At 44.8% G+C, this 23,293-nt stretch overlaps 2 protein-coding genes across 6 annotated transcripts in view; one reads left to right on the forward strand and one right to left on the reverse strand.

The window, feature by feature from the left end:
* On the forward strand, positions 1–17,484 carry kctd17 (potassium channel tetramerization domain containing 17). 4 transcript variants are annotated; one of them, XM_041962074.1, is made up of 7 exons: positions 1–434; positions 8,238–8,346; positions 8,800–8,891; positions 9,618–9,764; positions 11,231–11,356; positions 11,848–11,986; positions 13,543–17,484. In XM_041962074.1, the coding sequence occupies exons 1-6, from the start codon at positions 78–80 to the stop codon at positions 11,944–11,946; spliced, it is 930 nt and encodes a 309-aa protein (XP_041818008.1). In that variant the 5' UTR covers positions 1–77; the 3' UTR covers positions 11,947–11,986; positions 13,543–17,484. The 4 variants fall into 4 exon arrangements, with proteins under 4 accessions (XP_041818008.1, XP_041818010.1, XP_041818009.1 ...); XM_041962076.1 differs by having other exon boundaries at positions 9,618–9,716; XM_041962075.1 differs by having other exon boundaries at positions 9,621–9,764.
* Positions 17,474–23,293, reverse strand: part of gucy2cb (guanylate cyclase 2Cb) — an 11,820-nt gene continuing 6,000 nt past the window's right edge. For both annotated transcript variants that reach the window (XM_041962071.1, XM_041962072.1), the window contains 12 exons: positions 23,118–23,204; positions 22,020–22,152; positions 21,796–21,933; positions 21,305–21,381; positions 21,133–21,224; positions 20,802–20,960; positions 20,380–20,572; positions 20,129–20,303; positions 19,836–19,934; positions 19,510–19,604; positions 19,331–19,407; positions 17,474–18,935 (listed from right to left, as the gene is read on the reverse strand). In XM_041962071.1, coding sequence (XP_041818005.1) covers positions 18,719–18,935; positions 19,331–19,407; positions 19,510–19,604; positions 19,836–19,934; positions 20,129–20,303; positions 20,380–20,572; positions 20,802–20,960; positions 21,133–21,224; positions 21,305–21,381; positions 21,796–21,933; positions 22,020–22,152; positions 23,118–23,204 — 1,542 coding nt within the window. In that variant the 3' untranslated portion in view covers positions 17,474–18,718. The remainder of the gene's footprint in view (positions 18,936–19,330; positions 19,408–19,509; positions 19,605–19,835; positions 19,935–20,128; positions 20,304–20,379; positions 20,573–20,801; positions 20,961–21,132; positions 21,225–21,304; positions 21,382–21,795; positions 21,934–22,019; positions 22,153–23,117; positions 23,205–23,293) is intronic.

A 23,293-nucleotide genomic window follows, 5' to 3' on the forward strand; every position in this document is an offset into this window, starting at 1 on the left:
CGAGAGAAAAAGCCGAGGCAGCAGCGGACGCGGACGGACGCCCTCGCTCGTCTACACCCAGTCTCCAACAGCTCCAAATGGCAACGACGGCGGACGACCAGCGGGAACCGGCGGACGTCGCTGCGCCGTCGCCGCACCACGGCTGCCACCACCACAACAGCAACAACAACAATAACAACAACAACAACAACAAAGACAGCGAGGCGGGAGAGAGCGCGACCTCCGCCACCGCCAGCGCGACAGAACCCGGCGGGACGGCGTCGCAGAGCATCGGTAACGGCTCGGTCATCAACCCCGCCGGGGGTAACAACGGGAAGTGGGTAAGGCTGAACGTCGGCGGCACGGTGTTCCTCACGACGCGGCAGACCCTCCTGAAGGAGCAAACTTCGTTCCTGTACCGGCTGTGCCAGCAGCAGGACCTGCACTCAGACACGGTGAGTCCGCCCAGGACCCGCCACTCACTCCCAGCGACCGTAACTTCATTCACAACAGGGAGAAATGGTTTCTACTTTGTCGGCGTGTGTCCATGACACTTGCCAATAAGCTAACACTGACTTTCTACACTATTGACTTTGGCAATGCTGTAATGTTCCCAATTTAAAGCTGTGTTATCACATCTGTTTGCATTTTGTTTCTCAGTCAGCCAACATTCACGAACCTTATACACACGAAGGAGCAGACAGGAGGCTGGAAGTTAAACGGCGTTACTCTCTGCAAGTTTTACATGGCGACAAAGCGAGAGGAAAAGCCTCAAAAAGCCTTTTCTAACATGCCCGCAGTGTTGCTCTCAGCCGTGTGTTTTTCACCCCGTGCCAGCATTGTTGCACCCTGACACATGGTTTCAGTTTGGCTGGACAAACATTTGCTTTGCGCCTTCAAAATACATCACCATGACTTACTTTGATGGGCATTGCTGTGGTGTGAAAGGTGGATTTCCTTTAACCAGACTAAGGGCATTGGCTAAAATATGCAGGTCTTGGCACGGAGCAAAGCACATTATGGCTTTGAAAATCAACATTATATCCAGCAAAGACTGAATGGTAAAACAGTAATAGCTGAATTGTGCACTATGATCCTCTAAGGTGTCACAGCAGCCTTAAATTGGCTAACTATATTCTAGTATAACTGTGTTATCTGTGTGCAGTTCCCAGAATTATTACTACAGCTCTGTTCTGGCCTGGAAATGTGGCTCCTGAGTAGGTGTAGAGTTGTCTAATGACCAGCTGATATACTGTACATGTGCAGCTCTCTTTCTCCTCTGTGTGTGTGTGTGTGTCTCAGCATCATTTCGCGGTGTGAATGTAGCTCGGGTCAGATGGATGAACACGTGCCTCCTCTTTCTGCAGGGAGCTGCACAGTCAGTGGCTGTACAGCTGGCATCTTATGGAGAGAGAGAGAGGGAGGGAGGGAGAGATTGAGATGTATTGTGTGTCTCCCAGTCACATGTAGACTGAACACACTGGAAGGGCTGGCGAGGCTCATGAATGATGCAGATTTCTATTATCCTTCAGCCTTTGATATGCATGTATGTGACAGCCAGAGAAAGGGGTGGTAGGTCTTCCTCACAGCTTTGAGTCTGCTGTAAATTGATATTTCTTTGCTGTCAGATGATGCCCCCGTGCTTTCAAAATGTCCTCTGTTATAACAACTGTAGGAAAATCAGCCATAGGCGGACGTAATAAAATGCTCTGTCATGGTGTGTGTACTTTCATACAGTGGTATCTATTATGTATGGTTTTGTTCCTTATGACTCTATTAGATAGCAAAGTAGAGAGCTGATAGGAAATAGAATGCTTTGGGTCAGACAACATAAAACATTTGAAGTTGTCACAATCGGTTCTGGGGACTTATAATAGGCATTTTTCAGTGTTTGCTAAACATTAAAAGGCAGGAAATTAATTATGGTTTTGTCAATCATGACAATAAAAGTTAGTTGCAGCCCTAGTCAAGTCAGTTTTATTTATTGGGCCCAAGAATCACAACAACAATCGCAATTATCCGTCATGGGGCTTTGCATTCTGTATGACACCCTCTATCCTTAGACCGACTTCAGATTAGGAAAGTCTCCCCAAAAAAAGCGTCTGACAGGGAAAAGTGGAAGAAACAGTGCAACAGAGGAGGGAAAAACAGGCCCCCTCATTGATTCACATCGGCCATAATGGTTTAATAATACTCAACACAGTACAAACTGATGGCAGAAATCTGACACGTTTATATCATCTCGCAGTATAAATTGTTAAAAGGCCAAATCCCAATCAGCTCATGTTTCGCGTCAACGCCGTGTGCTTTCGGTGTTATCCAGTGGAGGGTTTCAAACTGTGTCACGTGTCTGTGGCTTGCAGAAGAGCAGGTCCTCCTGCAGCTAAAGTGACAAAGCGAAAAGCAACCACCAAAATCAGAGTTGGGAGGTTTTCAGCCGACAGCAGTGGCGACCGCTCCCCCGCTGCACCACTAGGCTCTGTGGAAAGAATATTCCCGCGTGACCTTCAGCCACGACCTGTCAGGAGCTCCCTCTGCACCGCCTGCAGACACACACTCACACTCTGAATCTCTCTCTCTCACACGCACAAACACACACCTACATCTCTTCCCTTCTTTCCTTCCCTCATCTCCGCTCTTTCCATCCCCGTCATCATCGCCGTCCTGTCCTCTCCTCACGCTCGCTCTCGGCAGCTGACTCACTATGAATGCTTATCACACGTTTGTCCTTTCTAGCCTGTGTCTTTTTTTTTTTTATTTGCTGCTTTTTATCACAAACTCTGGAGGCTCGAGAGACTCGGAGGGACTTGATTTAAGCGCGTTTGTTTTCTGGCCCCCTCAACCTGCCGTCATCCTAAAAACATGAAGTGAGCTGTAGGCGAGGCTCTGAATCCTCTGAGGTGTGGCCCATGAACATGACGGTCGAGAGGCGTTTTTGTCAGACATTGAACACAGCCAGCCCAGGCAGGGTTTAGTATTTACACATTAATAGATGTTACACCAGAGAAAGACTTGATGCAAGTATTTTCCTACCAGAGAGAGAGACATGTTTCAGGTTTTGATACTGGGTTTGCCAGTTGATCTTAGCGATATGATCTGTTGTCTGTTCCTACGTTCCTTTGTATTATAACCGGAGATTCTGATTTCCAAGAATGAAACGCCCGTCACTGGAGGGGTTTAGTGAGCAAGAATATGCGTGCTGCTGAGGTCGTCAGATGTGTGCAGAGCTGCACAGAAGGCAGTCATCTGCAAACAAACAATCCTTCATACAATCACGTGTTCACAAAGTGGTGAAGCCGCTCCGTCCTTAAGCTCTGTTGTTGACTTCCTGCAGTATACCTGTGCTACTACTACATCAATAAATTGAACACACTGCAAAGTCTTGTCCCAAAAGTTACCCTGGGAAAGTGTGAAGTGCATATTGAAGTGTCTTTGAGGGGGCTCAGTGTGCCAGCACACTGCCTCTCCCAGCAGACTCCAGGCTGAAACCGGCCAGATCTGAAGCCGAGTCTCACCGAGGAGCAGTTCAGTGTGTGTTTTCGTCTCTCGCTCAGGAGAGAAGCCGACTTTATCCGCACCGGACTCCCCCTCTAATCCGCTGATGTTAGCGTGTTTCTGCTCAGGGGTTCTCGACTGTTTTTAAACCCACATACGCACAGACTGTCTGGCCGTGTGTGTCTGTTTAATAGGACTAGCAGCACCTCAGCTGCCCTGCGCTGAACCAAACCCAGGGCTATCTGCTGTTAACATGAACCAGGCTGACCTCGAACCGTCCAAAGCCAATTACATAATGTAGCCGAGATTTAGCTGTGGTGATGCTCGATGATGTCAGCTGTGCAGGTGTAACAGGAAGGCCAGTCGGGAACCATAATCACATAGTGTAACCACAAATTAGTGATTAGCACTGGTTTAATTCTTGTTGAATACCAGGGGAATCAGGTGATTTCTGATGGGCTGTCGCTGGAACTTTTTTTTTTTTTATTTACAGTTTAAAACTGTGGGAGTCTTTGTGCCATCCCACAGTATCAGCATGGATTCCATCACATGCCTGAACTCGCTTTATCACTTTATCTGTGCTGTGAGATGTCTAATATGAATGAGGCAAGGGCAGGGACTAGTAAAAATGAAACAAAAAATGCTAGAGGCAAAGGTTTTCATTTGAATAAGCAGTACAGATTTGTGTGGACTTGTCCCTTTTCAACCATCAGGATACACACATTAGACTTGGGCCACACAGTAAGTGCTCGTTAGGCGTTTGGTTAGAAGTCAGGGTTGAACTTCACAAACCTTTTGTCGGAAGAAACAAGAAAAATTAGCCATCAATACATACAGATGGAAGTAATATAGGTTGCAGATATGGAGAAAAACAGCAATTGTATGGTTATACATGACATGTGGTTACCATTTGGAAACGTTTGCAGGAAAAACTCTCCAATATATTTTCATACCTGGATTAGAGATCTGGTTTGGAGACTTGCAGGCCTTTTTAAGAACGTCCAAAGAATCCGTTTTTGTGAGGAGGCCACAGATCTGTTTTATTCACCCAGCACATGAAATCAAACGTGTTTGTCAGCGTTATCTTCCGTGACGCCTCCCACATCAAACATGTCTCCAACACCGAGAAGTCGGCGGCCCAGCCAGGCCATCTGCGATGCCGAGGCTGATAAATTTGGCTGATCCCTAATTAGAAGTCACACTCACGTCCAAGGTTTTTTCACAACTCTTGCCCCCCTTTCGATTAGTATTACAGGCCAAGTATGTGTGTGTGTTTTCACATTTTCACCAAGACAGTGGATCAGCTCAGCATCTACATCACAATGTATGCACAGGCTGCAACGTTAAAAAGTCAAATGTGAACTTTTTTTTATGCCTCACTGTATGATGAATACGACAAGCTTGGATTAATTGATGAGTAGTGATTGAATGAGACTGATGGGCAGGTGTCGTGTTGAGTCTGAACGACTGCCCTTGCTTAAATCTGCCTCTGGAGTGACAAATCACTTCCAGAAGAAGCAAAAGAAGTGATGTTTGAAAAGGTGTCACCGTAAATAATGCAGGAAACGAAGCATTTTGCTGTGTTAAGTTCTTTTTCAGCGTCCGTCAGCCCCAATGTTGGCAGAATGGAGGTGTGTGTGTGTGTGTGTGTGTGTGTGTGTGTGTGTGTGTGTGTGTGTGTGTGTGTGTGTGTGTGTGTGTGTGTGTGTGTGTGTGTGTGTGTGTGTGTGTGTGTGTGTGTGTGTGTGTGTGTGTGTGTGTGTGTGTGAGATGAGGAGTGAACAGGCTTTTGTTTGGCTATTGGTGACACTGTAGCCTGTGGGATGTACCTCTACATGGAGATGCTGTGGAGTCACATCCTATTTCCCTGAACAAATGTTCAGTAAACCATTAACTCTCCAACTAACGCTCGAGTCCTCGCGCCAACCGAAAATATTTTCATGCGAGCAAGTCGATGCGCTGCGGCTGCAAATGGGTCTGACGTAGCGAACAACGACCAATTCTGTCCATGTGTGTGTGTGAGAGAAACCAGGCTCTGACACATTGAGGAAGCTTTTTGCCAGTGTTGTCATGCCCACACTGTCAAGTCAAGTCACGTTGACGAGGCGTCGGTCTGTCCTCCACTGCAGCTCCTCTGCTCACTTAGGATGGTGCGTGTACGTGTGTGTGTGTCTTCGTTCTCCGTCTCTATGGCGGTGTCCCTCTGTGATTCTTTGTCGCCATTATTTGCAAGAAGGTTATTTGTCATACTGTTTCGCCTAGCATAGTTGTCTCCCCGCCATTTTTTTTTCTTTTTCTCGACTAATCTGTCGCTCATGCAGCCGCGTCTCCGTCCTGCAGACTGCTTCACAGTCTGAACACATTGGGAACAGCTCAGCAGAAGCTCCTGTCACGCTCCACCAGCAAAGATTGGCTGGACGTGAAGAAGAGAATGGTACTTCTCATATAAATTGGGTAGACAACACCCCATCTATCATTCATTCATTCAGTCAGTCATTCTGTCTGTATGACTGTCTTTCAGGATTACTTCTCTTTCTAGTCACTGTGAATGTGTATTATAAGCAGTCATTGCTCCGGGAGGTACTGCTACTAAAGTGAAACTCAAGGAGTGTCTGAGCAATGGGTAACTTGGTTGCTTGGAAATGTCTTTTGCTGCCCAATCAAAAGCAATCACATACGGAAACAGGAAGGAACGTCACAAGCTGTAGCTTAACATCCAAAAATTCTATTTTTAGGGAGCCAGACATGATATTGGGCTTGACTGTCAATCTAATGAGAGATATCTGATTATGCTAAGATTGCTATTTTATTAAGCAATCTAGTAAAATTACATTGGCAAACGTATTGTAATTTCAGATATGCAGTGTTATTTTTGTGAAATGTAATTTAAAACCTTCCCAGTCTACATCATTGTTAAACAGCTTTTCATGAAGTATGAGATGTGTCGACCTTGAACCTCTAGGGTCGGTTTAAACTGACAAAGAGCTGATGCTGCCTCCAGTTCAGTGAGATGCGAGTGGAAGTAAGGCTGTGCTCTCCTGCTGGACTGTATGGGAGGACACCCCACAAACACTTCAGAGCCTCGCTGGTGCAGCTGCCACAATGACACTGATAATGTTTGCCAAAGCTGTCGTGCACCCACTTCCCACCCGCTGTTTGAAGCACCGGTTGGCCTTCAGACCTCACATAGCAAACACATTTGCAGAGAGTGCTGGGTAGAGGAAACCACTTCCAGGTCCAGGCCTCAGAGCCTCTACCTCCACACAGGAGGAGGAAGAAGAAAAGAGGAGAGGCAAACTGGCCGCAAGCCAACTCATTTGTTTACAGTCCAGTTGGACGACTGTGCCGCTAACATGGACGTCTCACTCACTTTTAACACTGTCAAAGCATTTTGTCTGGATTCAGCCTTTTAGTTTAGAGTTATAAATCAAATAATAGAAGGTCACAGCAGTTCCAGTCAGGGTGAGTGGTACTGTGTGTGTGAATGAGTGAGGACAGTGATAACATGCGTCTATACAAGATGCTGCTGCAGGCTAAGGTTGTCCGTTGCGCTTCAGCAAACAACCATGGCAAGAGTCGGTCATGTGAAAAGAGTCGGTTCTCTTTATTGAGCTGAACATCTTCTTTTTCTTTGACTGTGTGCATACAGTGTGTGCTTTTCTCCACAGACCCAGGCCCAAAATATTAATGTACATGCCACCAGCCAAACACTGGTAGCCAGTTAGAGCTGCACAAGGCCGTGTCTTTGTGCCTGCCCTGTGTGCTTCTGTGCCTACAGAAACCGTTCAGCTGTGTTAATGACACATTATCAGTAGAAGCGACTGATGAGTCCCAACAATTTCTCTTCTTTTCCTCATCTGTATCCCTCTGCTTGAGTCTTGTAAAGGCTTGTATGTTTTTGTGCGAATTTTTCCAGCTGTGGCTCTTTTGTGAATTCACCTCCAAAAGGGGGCTCTGCTTCAAGCAATAATCACGAGGAAGAGCAGGGGGAGGACGTGCGTGTGTGTGTGTTTGTGTGTGTATGTTGGAGGGGCAGTAGTCATGACATAACAGCCAAGCAGGCTTGTCAGAAGTAGCCTGGAGGTGGGAGAGGAGCAGGCTGCCGACACACGTGTGATAACAAAGTCACCAGCAACAACTCCGAAGTGCGAGGAAGCAGTAAGCTCTGTGTCCAGCTGCAAAAAGCTGCTGCTGTGGCAGGGAGGTCTCGAGGGAGGTGTAAAAAGCAATGTTGGAAGAGGAAGCAACAGGGTTTTATGGAACATTTTGGAAACAGGGCTTTTTAGAATAAAGGCTGAAAAGTTCCTCTTTTGTCCGAGTTTTATGAGCTTCGTACGCAGAAATATTGTAAAAATGTTAGAAATTGGCAAATTTAAGTACATTTTCTTGTCAAAACCATAAATCATCACATCACTCCAACATCAACAGAGCCTCCACTCTACGTAGGGCTTTTATTTTGGAGGCCTCTGCAGTCCATCTTGCAAACGTACATCCTCTCTGGGCAGCCAGTGCTGCAATACACAAGATGAAAATAGCAAACCAGGATGTTTTTCTCCTGCTAGTCAGCCTTTGGGTCTAAAAATACTCAATATATCACAGATGAGGTCCAGTGTTTGAGGGAGGAAATGAAAAGTAGTATATTTGAACACGTGAAAAAAAGCTTACTGCAGTAATGTAAATGCATGAAGTTTATAATGTGACAATAATGTAATGGCCAGTGTTTTTTTTTTTCCTCTTTCTCTGTGATTCTTTCCCTTTGACAGGACGAGACAGGAGCTTATGTGATTGACAGAGACCCGACCTACTTCGGTCCCATTCTCAACTACTTGCGACATGGCAAACTGGTCTACAATAAGGAGCTGGCTGAAGAAGGTCTTGATATGCTTTGACTCTACTCAGATTTGGTCCTGGATGCATGGGTTTTTTTTTATTTATAAGCCAGGAGAAAGTAAGGAAATGCTAAACAATACTGTGTGCCTCCATACGGCCTCGCGTCGTGTCGTTTCTCCTTGAGCGTCTCTTATTGCTTCTGTTTCTAGTCCAGTAAATGTGGAAACGTCCACATATAAACTGCCTGCACACACCTGGAGTGTGTGAAAAACACTTTGCAAGCAAGCAGAGAAATCTGAACAGTTTGCTAAAAGCAATGGGGAAATGATTCAAATACTTAGCTAAGAGTAAAAGACGTATGGGGGACAAACAGTGGTATTGATGAGGGGGATCTTTAGTTCATGTGATGGGGCTGTGGGGTTCTGTCTGACCTAAATGTTGGGGAACCACTTTGCTCCAGCAGCAGCTGAATTGCGTGATTCTGTTTTTTTCAAGGTGTCCTGGAGGAGGCTGAGTTTTACAACATCACCCCACTGATCAAACTGATCAAGGAGAGGATCGTGGAGAGGGACTCCAAAGCCACGCAGGTATACGCACAACTTTTCCAGGTGTTTTTATCGCGTAGGAGTTTGCTGCCTCACTCTGCTCCAACACATCACATCAGTCAGTGCAGTCATTTTTAATGAAACTACCAAATATAGTGCTTCATGTGTACACTGACTGTATGAAGACAGAGATACAGTGAGACACAGGCTGCTTAATATTCTCAAACTGTATTGCAGTCATTTTGTCTTTATTCGTGATTTCACCCTCCTGTGCTTCTCTAAAGAGAGCAGTGCTGTTCACCAGGCTTCTCTCTCCCTTCTTTTCTTTTCTCAGGATGGTTGCACTCACCCTTACATAATCCCACTGCCCTCCCAAACATACACCCACTTTCCCTGCGCTCTACTGTACTTTGCTGGCCTGGCTGCTCGTGTTTGCCTCGGGTTTAGTGTGGAGCAGAGATATGAAAACAGCAGCGCTGGGCTTGTAGCTCGCCCGTGACTGCATTATTTATTTCTCTTCGACTGCTGTCCACCACCTCCATGTCATGCTGCAAAGGTTTGGTAAAGACAGTTGAATACGTTTGTGAAAAGTGGCCTAAAGCAGGATCAGCTTTGTAAGGGTTCATTGACCAAATGGCATGTGGTCATTGTGGGGCCTGAGTTTTTGGCCACTTACAGTTAAGCAGTAGAAATTGAAGCTGCACCATATGACCTTTCTCATCGTTTAGTTTACATTTCATCTCACCCCCCTCTCCTCTCTTTCCCCAGCAGGTGCCCCCCAAGCATGTCTACCGAGTGTTGCAGTGCCAGGAGGAGGAGCTGACCCAGATGGTCTCCACGATGTCGGACGGCTGGAAGTTTGAGCAGGTCAGCGTGCGCGCCTGCAGAAAGCCCCGCACCGGACTGCTCTGGACTGTGGGTTGGACTCACGCTGCTGCTGACCCTTCAATCTTGACCCTTGGCCTGACCCCTTGGCCCTGACCTGAGCCTTGCTATCTGCACTCCCAAAACAAGTTTAGGACTCCCAGATTGCATTAGTTGGCTTGATTTATTGACGTTAAATAGGACTAATCTAGTGAGTACATACAGTAAATGCTTTCACAGGTAGTCCCAGTAAGTCTAATCTTGAAATTTCCACATCAACACATCAAAATACATAAAGCCTTCAGCACCACAGGTGCAGCAGACCATAAGTGTCAGTACCCTCAGCCTCTTATGAAGGGTCAGAACCCAGATGAGGCCCATATCCTGCAGTGGTGCTGTATAGTGGACTCACATGCACAGCTGTTCTTTACCTTCAGCTGTGAGAGTTTTCAAATTAGATTCACAGACAATCAGATGACAACTGTGTGTTAATTAGATCACTATAGATTATAGGACTTAGACACATTGGTCTTTTTTGTTTTTGTTGTCTATATTCGGACTTTGTTAGACCAAAGAGTTGAGACAATTAGCCGATTAATCAATCAATCAATCAACAGTAAATGAGTTTGCTACAACTTCACTAATTCTTTAATTGAGAAAGAGATTTTTTTAAGCAAAAAAAAAAAAATCACTGCTTCAGACGTCTCAAATGTCAATATTTTGACATTGAGAACTATTTGACACTCTATATTGACCAAATGGTTAATGGATTAATTGAGAAGAATAACTGTGCGTGTTAGCCTACTCTAGACTTTAAACTGTGGCACACAAAACGTCTAAAACGTAGCTGCAGACTAGTAATTGACTCTCACACCACCGTCAGTCTGTTAGAATAGAGTAACTCACTGCAGCAGCGCTCACATTGTGAACACACAATACAAATAGGAGCAATTCTGTTGATCTTGTGAGTCATTGTAATGTCAGTAACAGGGAAAAGTCTTTCAGTGTTAACAGCATCTTTTAAGGGTGAAGGCCTGGCCTCCTTAGTTCAGAGGCTTTAGTTCATTGATGCCTTCTCCAGTAGTGACACCTACTCAACTCAGAGCCTCACAGGCTTCACAGAATCACCTTTAGGACCCCCTGCTTCCCTCTGCTTTGCCACTAAGCTCCACTGCATGCTGCACAGCTATGATTGGCGCACTGTTTCCTGCAGCTGCTGACCCACAGTTGTTTTGCTGTTCCCACAAGTAAAATATGCTTCTTGTTGAGTCCACTGCTGTGTGTGTAACAGCAGGCTGCCCCCCACCCCACCCCCACCCCCTACACTCCCCACCCCCCACCACGCATGAGAAGAATCTTTCCTCGTAGTTTGGGATCTCGGCTCGCTCAGCTACTCTCTCTCTCCTGCTTTTTGTTTTCTCTGCTGTAATCTCTAATTCTTCCTGACACTCACTCTGTCTCTCTGTCCCCCTCTCCTCTGTATATCTTCCGGTATCTGTGTCCCTGTCTCTTTCCAGATGGTGAACATCGGCTCGTCGTACAGCTACGGAACAGAGGACCAGGCCGAGTTCCTGTGTGTCGTATCCAAGGAGCTCCACACTCCTGGATCTGGACTGGGTACTGAGCAGAGCCACAAAACCAAGGTGAACCTCTGTCCATTTTTCTAACAAAAGCATGCTAGAAGACTCTGTAGGATCACGCTGTCAGGCGGTGTCTCCATGTGTTTTGTCTGTGCGTCTCTGTTTCGTCGTGGCGTGCGTGACAGAGGAGGGAGGCGTCTCCTCTCGCTGAAGCGGAAGCGAGCGTGCTTTGATCCTGCACTCTCCATTGAAAGCTCCAAATGTCACTCGCCTCGAAATGTCATTCACAAAATCATTCACTCCATCACTCACACAGCTCTGCCTCTGTTTTCTGCTATTATCGATCTCTCACTTTGTCTCTCTCAGTGTGTCAGTCTCTCCTCTCCTTCACGTGGATATATGGATATATATCTGTGCCTCGATATTTACCTCTCAGCTTCTCACTGTCCACTCACTGACACTCATCAGCGTGTTCATTTTTTTTTTTTGTCGTTTTCTGTCTTGTTTTTTTCTTTTCTTTGTGTTTTCCCCTCCGCCCTTCATGCCGAATGAAGCCGGCCGAGATGCAGGAGGAGGAAGCCGCGAAGGATGAGGAGGAGGAGGAGGAGGAGGGAGGGAGAGATACCACGCCAAATGAGTGGCTTAGAGAATGAGGGAGTCATGTTTCTTTGTTCCCAAGAGAAGCGGGAATGGGTGAGGACCTGTGCAATAGATGTGCTAGTGGGTAGACCTGGTAGATTTTAGTGTGTGTTTATGTGTGTGTGACGTCCGCAGAGATCACGAGGGTTTCATGGCACTGCATTGACAATGACCTCTAAGCTGTCCCTCGCTTTCAGTAAACACAGCGCTTACTGAAAGTAGTGTATATTAAATATCCCTCATACGCAAATGCAGTCAGCAGTGAAAACAGTAAAATGGACATTTTCTGCAGCTCAAATGAGGCTTTAACGAGCGCCAGGTGGTTCATAATTGTATTATTATTATTTTTTAGTTAACATTTTGGCTTCCAACAATTATGGAAACAAGGTAATAGAGGCAACGATTATTATTATTGTGCCACCTTCGGTTTCACAACGATGCTCTCGGTGTGTCCTGTCTTATAAATCCACTCAGTCAGTCAGTCTTAGTGTTAGTCCAGCTCACAGCGGTCAAGTGCGCCGTCATTTGTGAGAGCCTGGTCGAGCCAGCGGACGGCGCTTGGATTTCGATGCACGTCTATCCTTGCCGTCACAGTACTGGTGCTCGGAGCAGCCAAAAAGGACGAGAGAGTCTCAATTGAGGAATCCTTTCCCACATTTTATATATAAGAAGTGACATAATAATACACATTATGTATTAAATAGGTCTTTATATAATAGTACTATCTTATATTATTATAATATTGGGTTTGGCTTATTTCAGCTAAATTATATTTGAAGTTCAAGGGAGTTCAATAAACGCATGATGTTTCCAAAGTCAATGAGTAATCATGTTTAAAAATCATGATCTCGGTATTGAGCAAAATAATCGTGATTCTGCTTTTTGCCGTAATCGAGCAGCCCCAGCTTTAACATTGGCTGCGTTTAAAATGTGGCTGCGGGACTCGTGGGGAACGTTCACTCGTCGTCGTGAGACTCACTGAACGTGCTGTCCTCAAAGTGCTCTAAAAGCACATGTGATAAAACACTTGGCAAGCGCGTTTTGCTAATTGGCTGTCTGATGGAAATGTCACTTTCCCATGCTGCTTGTCACAGTGACCCGCCCCAGCTCGTATGTGTGTGGAAACACGGACATGCTCAGCCTGCTCGGTCGTGACCCGGCACAGCGTTACAGATATCGACCGAGCGTCGTGTCTCTGTGGGCTCTCATTACCGATGCTGTGACATGAAATCTCTGTGACCCTTCGGTGCAGCCGTAGTGTTCGATGTCCTTCCCAGTCTGTGTGCATACTGTGTATCCAGTCTCAATGTCACACGCAGTTACACCCACCACATAGCGCACACATATAAAGACATTTAAACAAACAAAACTGAGTCCGTGTTCAAAGAGCACACTTTAAAACTAATGTGGTTCAGACATGTTTGTTTCTGTTGATGTCTCCAGCCATTGTGCATGTCAGTAAAGTCATTTGCTCTCATCCTGTCACCATTTTCATCATCATCATCACCACCATCACAGCCAAACCAAAGCATAGATTGTAGAAATTATGTATATATTAGAGTGTTGTGGGTCTGCAATGTCCTAATATCTGTTTTTCATTCATTCCACAGCTTTTCCAGATCCATGGGTCCCGGATGTAGAAATCCCAAGAATTTAAGTTATTTTTTTCTAGGCTTATTCTAACATTCTGTTCATGGTGTACGTGTGTGTTTCGTCAATGGACAGTCATCGAAACAGATTTGTAGCATTCCTATCAGCGCATTGCAAAATGCCAGTTAGAAAGATTACCAAATGACCAAAAAGAAAGAAAATTTAAGTCTCACAGTCAGTCGCAGCAATATCTTCAAAAGTATTTTTCAGTCAAACGAATTCTAATAATAGAAATGATCATTTGTTGGTGTGTGCAAACGTTATATTGCCAAGGAAAGTAGTGGACCTTAGTAAATTATAACCAAAGATCCAGATTAAAGCTGGCCGATCCAAGGTGCTCAACCAAAATGTGACAGAGACTATAAAATCTGATATTGTCTTCGTTACCCAGTGAGGAGCTGCTGTTGCATCACTATAATCTGACACAGGGCGAACGGCGTGTGCAGGGCTGTGCACTTTTAGATTATCACTTTTCCTAATGTTGACACAGATGGCATGGAGGCATTAGCCTAAACAATTCAGAATTTACTATCATTCCAACGTTGGATGCTGTTGTTACCCCAAGATTTGTACTGAAGACCATTGGGCCAAATGGGTTAACACTGGTTGATCTTACTGTACACAGACTCCACAGCCTGTGTAGGCAAGGCGAGAGCAGATGTTGGGAGTGTGCACTGCATGCAGAGCGTTCAGATGGCCCAAGGTGCACCTTTGGTTTTGAGTCGCTTCTGTCACACTGATCTCAGTTTACCTGCTTGCAGGCCTAAGTATTTGCTCTCAATGTGAACGTGGGTTATCATTGGTTTGATCTCATAGTATTAGATGTTAGTTAAGCCATTTATTGGTTGGGTTGGCTTTAAATTGACAGATGGTGTAGCTGGAGACAGATGAGGGCAGGTGTTGGTGTGGGATACAGTGTGTATCGCATTATTTACAGGTCATATTACAGAGGTTTCAACTGGCCACAGCAAGACTGTCAGAGACTGAAGCAGTCACTGTCCAACAGAGCTCAAAGCACACACACACACACAGCGCTCTCCGTCTTCCCCTGCACCAACACCCTGTCATGTGTGCTGATACACACCTGCATCACCTCGTGCCGGTGCATGCTCAGCAGCAGCGTCGCCTCGGTCCGTCGCCCTGGCCGGGATCCAGAGCCAGCTTTGGCCCCAGCTGACAGCGCTGTTGCCGTGAGTTACGAAAGGCTGTAACAGAGAGTCACAGAGAAGGGGAGAGGGAGGGAGATCCAAATGAGGAGGCGAGGGTGAGACAGGAGAGCGAGGTGCGTCTCCGTTTTGTAGTAGTGAGAGTCACGTGATGTCTCCCGTCGTTGTCTTTGTTTGTTTAAGGACGGAGCAGCACTGAAGTCGTGCCGCCTGCTCTCACAGTGAGCAGATCTGCCGCAGTGCAGGTGCATGATTGAAAAGAATTTTAAGAAGCAGTCGGATCACACATGACTTTTATCAACCTCTATTGGCAACTTGTAGGAACTGCACCACAGATCAAACGTGCATCCCCTGCACAAGTGTGTGGCACAACCCCTGACAGTAGCTTCTAGAATGCTGTGTTACGAAATAGATTAATTTTTTAGGTGTGTTTCAGCAAATATACCTGCCATAAGTTTTTGACAGCACATTTACTGGTGAACACGGGGGTGTAGTTGTTAAATGCTGGACCGTAAAGGGTTATATATAACTTTAAAACAAAAACAACAGCGCGTTCGGTTTTTATGAGCAGGTCATACTATGTGTACATATATACGTTCAGCCTAGAATATGTCTGCAATAGCTTACTAAAAAGATGTTGAAGGTAGGCACTAATCATTAAAATAATTGAGTTCATCCACTGGGATGGGACTGAACAGAAAAGGGAAAAGAAGAGTAACCACACGAAGTTATCTGGATAAGCTTGTTAGCCTAGTTCACATTCCAAATCCAAGTTAGCTATAGAGCGAACAGCTGTGAAGAGAAGATGGTTACCAGCAATCCAACATCCTGTACGACATGTTGATGAAGTGGTGGAACGATAAGTCTGATTTTTGTGCTAACGCCACTTAAACATTCAGCCGCAGAGTAAAACACATTTGGTGGGATGCATTCATATTTATTCATTCAGATTTACACTTTTTGATGGACTTTGTTATTCTAAAGATCTAAACCATCACTAGACTTACGCCTTTTGTTTGTCATTGAAGCTATCCTGCTTAACTGTGAAGAACTGCAGTCCAGTCCGGCACACTGAGGTTTACCTCAAGCAGAGAGATTATTTCTGCCTCTAAGATTTCTGCAGCCATATGGAGCATTGGCCGTCAGCAGCTTATGTCTGACCCCCCCCTGCTGTTTAGCTCCTGTGTATCACTGACTGACCGGCAGCGTACAGTAGGGACACACACAAATACACTCGGGCAATAAGCAGTTGAGAGTTATAACGTGAGACAATCGAGAATTACCATCTAGGTTGGCGACTTTTTTTTTTTTTTTTATAACATTTTGATAATTAAATCTGGGAAAAAAAAGGCTGCAAATACAATTTTGCCCGTGTGCGTGCATAAGCTCGTGTCTGGTACATTTCAAGTGTAAAATACAAACATGTCCTGGACCTTTAAGGTTCTTTGCAATACCTTATTAGCTGGATTAGCAAAAAACATTAAGTGTTAGAGTAGAGATGATACAGTTACTCATCGTGCTTATGATAATCATACCAGTGATATTAGCAGGAGGGAGAAGACTGACAGAGACAGTTTCCTTTATTTTGTTACATCAGCTTTTTCTCGTGGCTCTTTTTAACTCGGATCTTTCGGTGCCTTGAGTTCAAGCAGCAAAACTGACGTGTCGTTAGACAAGACAAGTCAAAATGGTCATAGGTGTTATCACATGCATTTTTTTAAACAGCCGTATTAACGTTTTAGTCGACAAATGGGTAGTTTACGATGTCACTGGGAGTCCAGGTTTAGTATTTGTGTAAATTTCTTCCGGTGCGTATTTGCTCTGAGAATTTTATTTTTCATAAGGTGTTTAAGTAGAGTCAAAGAGAGCCTCCGTGCTCGGCCTGCAGCTGCATGTGAGACCAAGCTGTTTCATGCAGCTCGTGTCGGAGGCTCAAGCTGTTTTGTATGAAATGTCATGCCTTTTTTCTTTTGTACATTCAGTTGTCTAATTTATTCTCAAGGTTTCTTTTTTGAGTGTTACACAGTAAAAAGTTTGTGCTTTGACTTTTTTTTTTTAGTGGGGGGGGGGTGACTTTTGCTTTTTTTCTACTTGATGACTAGTTTTTTGGATGATCTCCAACAGTAAAAAAAAAAAAAAAAGTCAGGTTTTAACATATATGCTAGTTTTTAGTCCTTGTTCACATAAATGCTGTTGAACATTTCCCCAGGAATATAGTTTTCCTCTCAAATGTTTTGTTTTATACAGCTCCATTTGCATGTTCAGTTACCTTGTTTGGTTTGCTGGATCCACACGTGATTTTTTTATTCGTACACTATTCACTGAATTGTTTCTGCTGTACAGTAGAGTGTGTTTTTACATAATATCTGACTTGTAAAAGCCTACCGAGCGGTCTTCTGTCATTATTCTGTGCAAAAAACAAATCTGCCAGGCAGCTGTGGATAGAAAACTATTTTTATCTGATGCTGGAGTTTCTTTCTTCTGCTGTCCATAGAGCCTCGGTGTCTGTATACATCAAACAAATCTGTGTGACACATGCATTGTACCGCCTCAGATGAACCTGTACAGGCTTCAAGAAATGCTGTGTGTTTTGATTTCATTCAACTGTATTCATCAGGACCTGAACAAGACAATATTTTCAACAATGTGGCAGTTTTTTTTTTATTATTATTGAATGTAAATGAATGTCACCATCCTCAACAAAAAATAAATCTTTGTCCTTTGGTTTAAAACACAGATCTGAAAATGTTTTTTTTTTTTTTTTAAGCAGACGTCGCAACAGTGACATGATGGCGATGCGCCCACACGTCGCTGATGTTTAGTGCTGCATCTGACATGAAGTCATTCACACAGTCAGCAGTTACAGGCAGTGCAGTAGTTACCTCCTAAACACCTCATGTTAAGCTCAGTGGTTGAAATGTACAGCCAGCAGTTGTGTCCAGATGTGCATGCAGAAACAATATAAATGCATACAGAGTAACCAGTACAAGAACAAACATTTCTCACACTATTTATCAAATTACTTGTGACTAAAAAAATGCTCTTAAAAAGGGAGCTCCAAAGGTCTCCTCAGCTGATTAAGAGTTGATCCCGTAGCAGACAGAGGTGAGTACATACCGTCATGATGAATGACACACTATCTGAAGCAGTATGTGTAATTTAGAGTAAGATTGTTTAAGTCTGTTATTCACATTTGAAACCTGGCATTGGTTTTGTTTGCAGTCTCTTTCCATTCATCGTCATGTTCCACACCTCTGCCAGCTTTGTCCTTCCTGCTCCTGTTTTCCTTGGTTTGGTTTAACTTTTCAGCATTTAAGATTGTTAAAAATATAACTGCTGAGTAAAAACTGGACATATTAAGGATTTCACACAATGTGATGAAAACAATTCAGAATCACATATTTTTGCAAAATAACATCACTGGACAAAAAGTCGTTTTTTTAAAGAGTGACCAATATATCAGATATCATTTAAACTCACCATTTCCTCCCAAAAGGGTGGAAGAATTTCAGCACTGGGAATAACTGCACTATCTTGTCTCTCATGTTGCCCAGGGTGCTTTACGCTCCACATGGCCCAGTTTTAGACCAAGCAGTAAATAAAATACATACTTAAACAAACAGTGGCTGATCAGTTCAGGTGACGTCCCTGTTGTCTTCACACCTCTGCCTGTCGTTAAGCTTCTAACCACAGATTCAATAAACAGCATAAGGACAAGGCAGGGATTTCTAATTTCTAGGTTTCTATAAGTATATCCTGAAGATCAAGCAGATACCTTTCACATTTTACACAATCCTGACCAACGAAGAGCGAGCAGACCTAATGTATACCCTCACTGAGACTTTTAGGTTTTAAAAAGGCAATTATTTTGTAGTCTGTGTATTTTAATTTGTAGTATTCAATGCTACAGTCCCTTCCTCCCTCTCTGCCTACCCGCTGGCTACTTGATGTACTCCGCAGTAGGTTTGCACTATAGGAAGGTACTGAGGGTGTTATCCACAGTGGCCATATGCAGGTACTCCAGTTGGTGGTCGCTCTCTGACTCCACCTCTGATTCCTGGTCCTTGTCGTCCTCCTGGCCCTGACTTGACAGCGGCTTCTTCCTCCTCACAGAGGCTCGAGAGCGGCGCTCCAGACACGCCAGGATCATGTGGGCCAGGTCTTGCTGGAGCCGCTGGAAGTTCTCCCTGGAAAAGCAGGAACCGGGTTTAAACATGTCAAGTATCCTGTCAAGCTGCAGTAATTGTGCAGTAGAGTATCAAATGCACAGACAAGGTATAACATTAGCAGACTTAAGAGGTGCTGGTGGACAGATCTTGTTGCTGCTGGACAGAGCCAGGCTAACCTTTACCCCTGTGGGAGTCTTGATGCTAAGCTAAGCTAACTGGCTTCTGGTTGCACTGTATATAGCTTCATATATTCTGTGGTGTCTCATCCAGCTCTCAGCAAGAAAGCAAATAAGCATATTCACTATTTTTGGCTGACTATATTTTTGCAAAATCAGACATTCACAACACTTGCAGCATTCACGCTGAGCCTCAAACACCTCAAACAGATTTCAGCAGGTGGAGGGTTTGCTTACGTTGTGGGTGGAGTTGGGAGGTCGTAATCTTCGCCCGTCTCACCTGTCAGCCAGTAGGTTGTCTCTGTTCCTTTACCCTTGGAAAAACACACACAGTGACATTTTGCTTCTGCACTCCTCTCAAACTGGTTCACCTGTCTGACATGTTCAGTGAATGTAGTGAAGAGGCTCATGTTTACCTTCAGGTACGTTTCTCCTCTCATCTCATACTCAAACTTGCAGTCTGTCCTCTGCAGGATGTCTATAGTGGGCTGACTGACGTGGATCCGCAGGGCTGGAGGAGATTGAAAGACAGAACAACGACAGGCATCATTTGTGTTTGTTTTTTCAAGCTTGGATGTGGAAATTCATTTCATTACATTGATTAATAACTGTAAGTGCACGAATAATAAGCAGTGCATTTCTATTGCAACATAACTGGACCATAGCAGCTGGCAGCGTGAATGTCAGCGTAAGTCAGTTTGCTCACGTCTCTTGGCATGCATGTGTTTATTTCTGTACTCACGGTGTCCTGTAGACTCCATGCGAGACGCCGTGTTGACTGTGTCTCCAAATAAACAATACCTGGGCATCTTTATCCCCACAACACCTGCTGCACAGGGACCTGGACACAAACACATTCAATCAGTTTTCAATCATAGATGAAAGAAGCAAATTAAAAGGCTGTAGCCTCACACTGCATTTAGCACAACAGACCCTGTCGTCTGGAGCGTTCAGTTCCATTTACAAACAATGTGAAATGTTTTATTGGGAGGACTGAGAAATAATGAGCACAGGCCAGTATTTTGTGCGGTCTACCCGAGTGCACGCCGATGCGTATCCACACAGGGATGCCAGGCAGGTGTCGGAGCTGGAAGGTGCCCATGAAGGCCAAGATGTCCAGCGCCATGCGGCAGATATCCACCGCGTGCCTGTTACCATTGCGCTTTGGAAGCCCAGAGGTCACCATGTAGGCGTCACCAATCGTCTCCACCTGAAGGCAGATGGGTGAAATGATGGCGTCTGTCCTGTCTATGTGTCTATCTATTGAACTCCACCCATGTCGGTACCTTGTACACATCGTGGTGGTCGAGGATGCTGTCGAAGCCCTTGTAGATGTCGTTGAGCATGTCCACGACTTCCATCGGTGTGCTGTACTGGCACAGAGTGGTGAAACCCACGATGTCGCTGAAATATATCGTCACTTCCTCGTACAGCTCTGGCTCCACCACACCGGTCTCCTTCAGGCTCTTCACCACTGGACTAGAGAGAGAGAGAGAGAGACGGGTACAGAGACAGATGAAACAGGACGATCCACCTGTGAATGTCCTGTTCCAGTTAAAGCAGTGGGAAAAGTCCCGCTGGTTGGCTAAATAGCTTAGTTTTCAACTATAGTGCTGCTTTTTGGAGGTGCTAGTGTTCCACTGGAGGTATCCATGCTTTCAGGCCGGGGTCTAACAAATGCAGCGTGCTCCCTTGAGTGTGAACAGACCCAGGAAGCAGCATGAAGTTGAGGCAGTCTGCCCTGTCCCTCTCAGCTTTGTAGAGGGCCGTCCTCTCCTCCACCAGGTGCTCCAGATTTCTGGAATACATCTGCAGCCGTCTGATCATGTTATCCATGTAGCTCTCGTTGTCCTGGTTATGAATGTTGCTAAAGGACAGCGGAAGGAGCGGAGAAGGAGAGAAGGAAAGGGGAAAAAAGATAAACTTCCACTACAAAGAACTACAAGTTGTACATTTTCTCAGAGCTTCTATGGGCTAAACATGGCGACACACATCTGTCACACCTTCAGCGAGTCTGTGAAAGTCAAGACAGCGATTACCTGATGATTTTCCCCAGACAGTTTTCTATCCTCTTGAAGTCAGGTCTCTTTTCTGGATCCTCATCCCAACAGCTTTTTATCAGCGTGTACACCTTGGAGGTAGCGGACGCCAAGCTTTAAAGACTTATCAGACAACACACACACTCACAGATGTCGAGTGGCATCAACTCACTTCCAGTTCTTTCTCTGAAGCTGCGTCAGAGTCAAGATCAGGTCTGAAGTAGGACGTGATGACCTTGGACAGCTTTGCTGTTGAGAAACGCAAAGACATTTATTCCCTGCAACGTTCTAACATCATTACACTATTACTGAGTGTGTGTATGAAAGCTAAACATCAGCTCTGGATCAACACAGTGGAAGCCTCTAAACTCAAGCTGATTCTGTTATCGTCTGTATCTTTCATACTGATTCATCCAGTTTTGCAGGTGACTCCACAGTCGTTTTAACTGTTCTAATTTCTGAGGGGAATATCTGATATTTTTCTGTTGGATGATTAAGGGCAGTTTTTTGAAATATTGGCTCATTTATGTTTATCAGACCATTAGCAATTATCAGACAGAGAGTCACTTAAGTAACAATAGTTTTCTCCATTCTTTTCGTTTCCAGGAGCCTGTGAGGGTGGTGGCTTCATTCATACACAGTGGTTGTGTAGGCGTGTTACACCTGCTCGGTCGGAGCAGCACTCGGTGTAGAAGGTGCTCTTTCTGAGAACGATCTCCTGAGAGATGATGGCAAAGCTGTACACGTCTCCCTTCTGAGAGGTGCCCTCCTTCCTCAGATGCTCTGGAGCGGTCCACAGGTCTGAGAGGAGGAGGAAGGAAAATGTCAGAAAGTGGTGAAAGTGAAGGAATGGACAAACACTTAATGAGGGAGGACTGTGGTTTGACCTCTGCCGGGGCTAAGGAAGGTGTTGCAGCCAAAGTCTGTGATCTTCACCACCATGCGATTGTCCACCACACAGTTGGTGGACTTGAGGCGGCCATGCACTTGGATGTCACTGGTGTGGAGGTAGGACATGCCCTGCACAGAGGATGTACACACCACAGGAGACAGACAAGAGGGTTCAGGAAGTGATCTTTACTGACATCTACTGGCTGCTGGGGGGAACTGCAAAAACAATTTCTAATGATGTATGTGCGTGTCATTCAAGCCTCAAAAACATTTGGCTTGATATGAATCTGATCTACCAACATACAGTTAACCGTATTGTACTCAGTTTGTGTCATGAAGTGACAATGTGGCTGTGCTACACCGTGTAAAGGAGGGCTACTGCATGATGATCCTTAGCAGAAATCTACTAAATCTGAAATCTGGATACTTAACCTTTTTGATGCAGATTTGTAGATTGAGAGTGATTAGTAGAGTAATAAACTCATCAGAGAGGAATGAGTGAAATGTTTTAATTACAATCCATAAACCTCCCTGGTGCTAGAGGTTTCTTATTAAAGTGACTAGACGAACAAATACTCTGACAAGTTAAACTTTATCAAAACCTACCTAAAGAAGTTTTATGTAACCCACCAGGCAAACAGAGTAATACTGAGTTTCACAGTTTATTTGGCTGAGTAATAATATAGTTAAATGTATAGGTACGTTCCTATACGAGAAAAGACTCTAAGGCCTTCTAATTTCCTGCATTGGTGCTTTTCTTTCAAGATTCAAGATTTCAAGTTAAGTTAAATACGTCCATGTTTATGTCAAAATACACACTAACGAAATAAAAAGGAACAAAACTTTTTATGAGGCATCAACCGGTAATAACTGACCACATTAATTCAAAAAATGAATTAGTCCGCTTTTTAATACTAAAAAGTAACAGACATTTAGTCTGTCCTCCATTTGTGACGCTGTCAGTTACGTGTGATGTAATAACATATAGAAGCGTGTTTGTGTCGAGCTGAACGTATGGCACCTCCTACACATCGAACGTCAGCGGTTCACACTGTAGCTCTGTTCATCAGCAGAGCCCAGAGTGTCCGTCTCACCTTGGCGATGTCGTACATGACGGAGATCTTGAACTCCCAGTCCATGAAGGTCTCCTCAGGGTACGAAACCTTGTCATTCAGCACATACTGGAAGAGGAAACGGATAGAGAATATTTGTGTGTGTGTGTGTTTGTGTGTATTACTCATGTTGTGGAGACATGAATTAGTTTACTCTG

Source organism: Chelmon rostratus, chromosome 21, assembly GCF_017976325.1.
Source record: "Chelmon rostratus isolate fCheRos1 chromosome 21, fCheRos1.pri, whole genome shotgun sequence".
Taxonomy (NCBI): domain Eukaryota; kingdom Metazoa; phylum Chordata; class Actinopteri; order Chaetodontiformes; family Chaetodontidae; genus Chelmon; species Chelmon rostratus.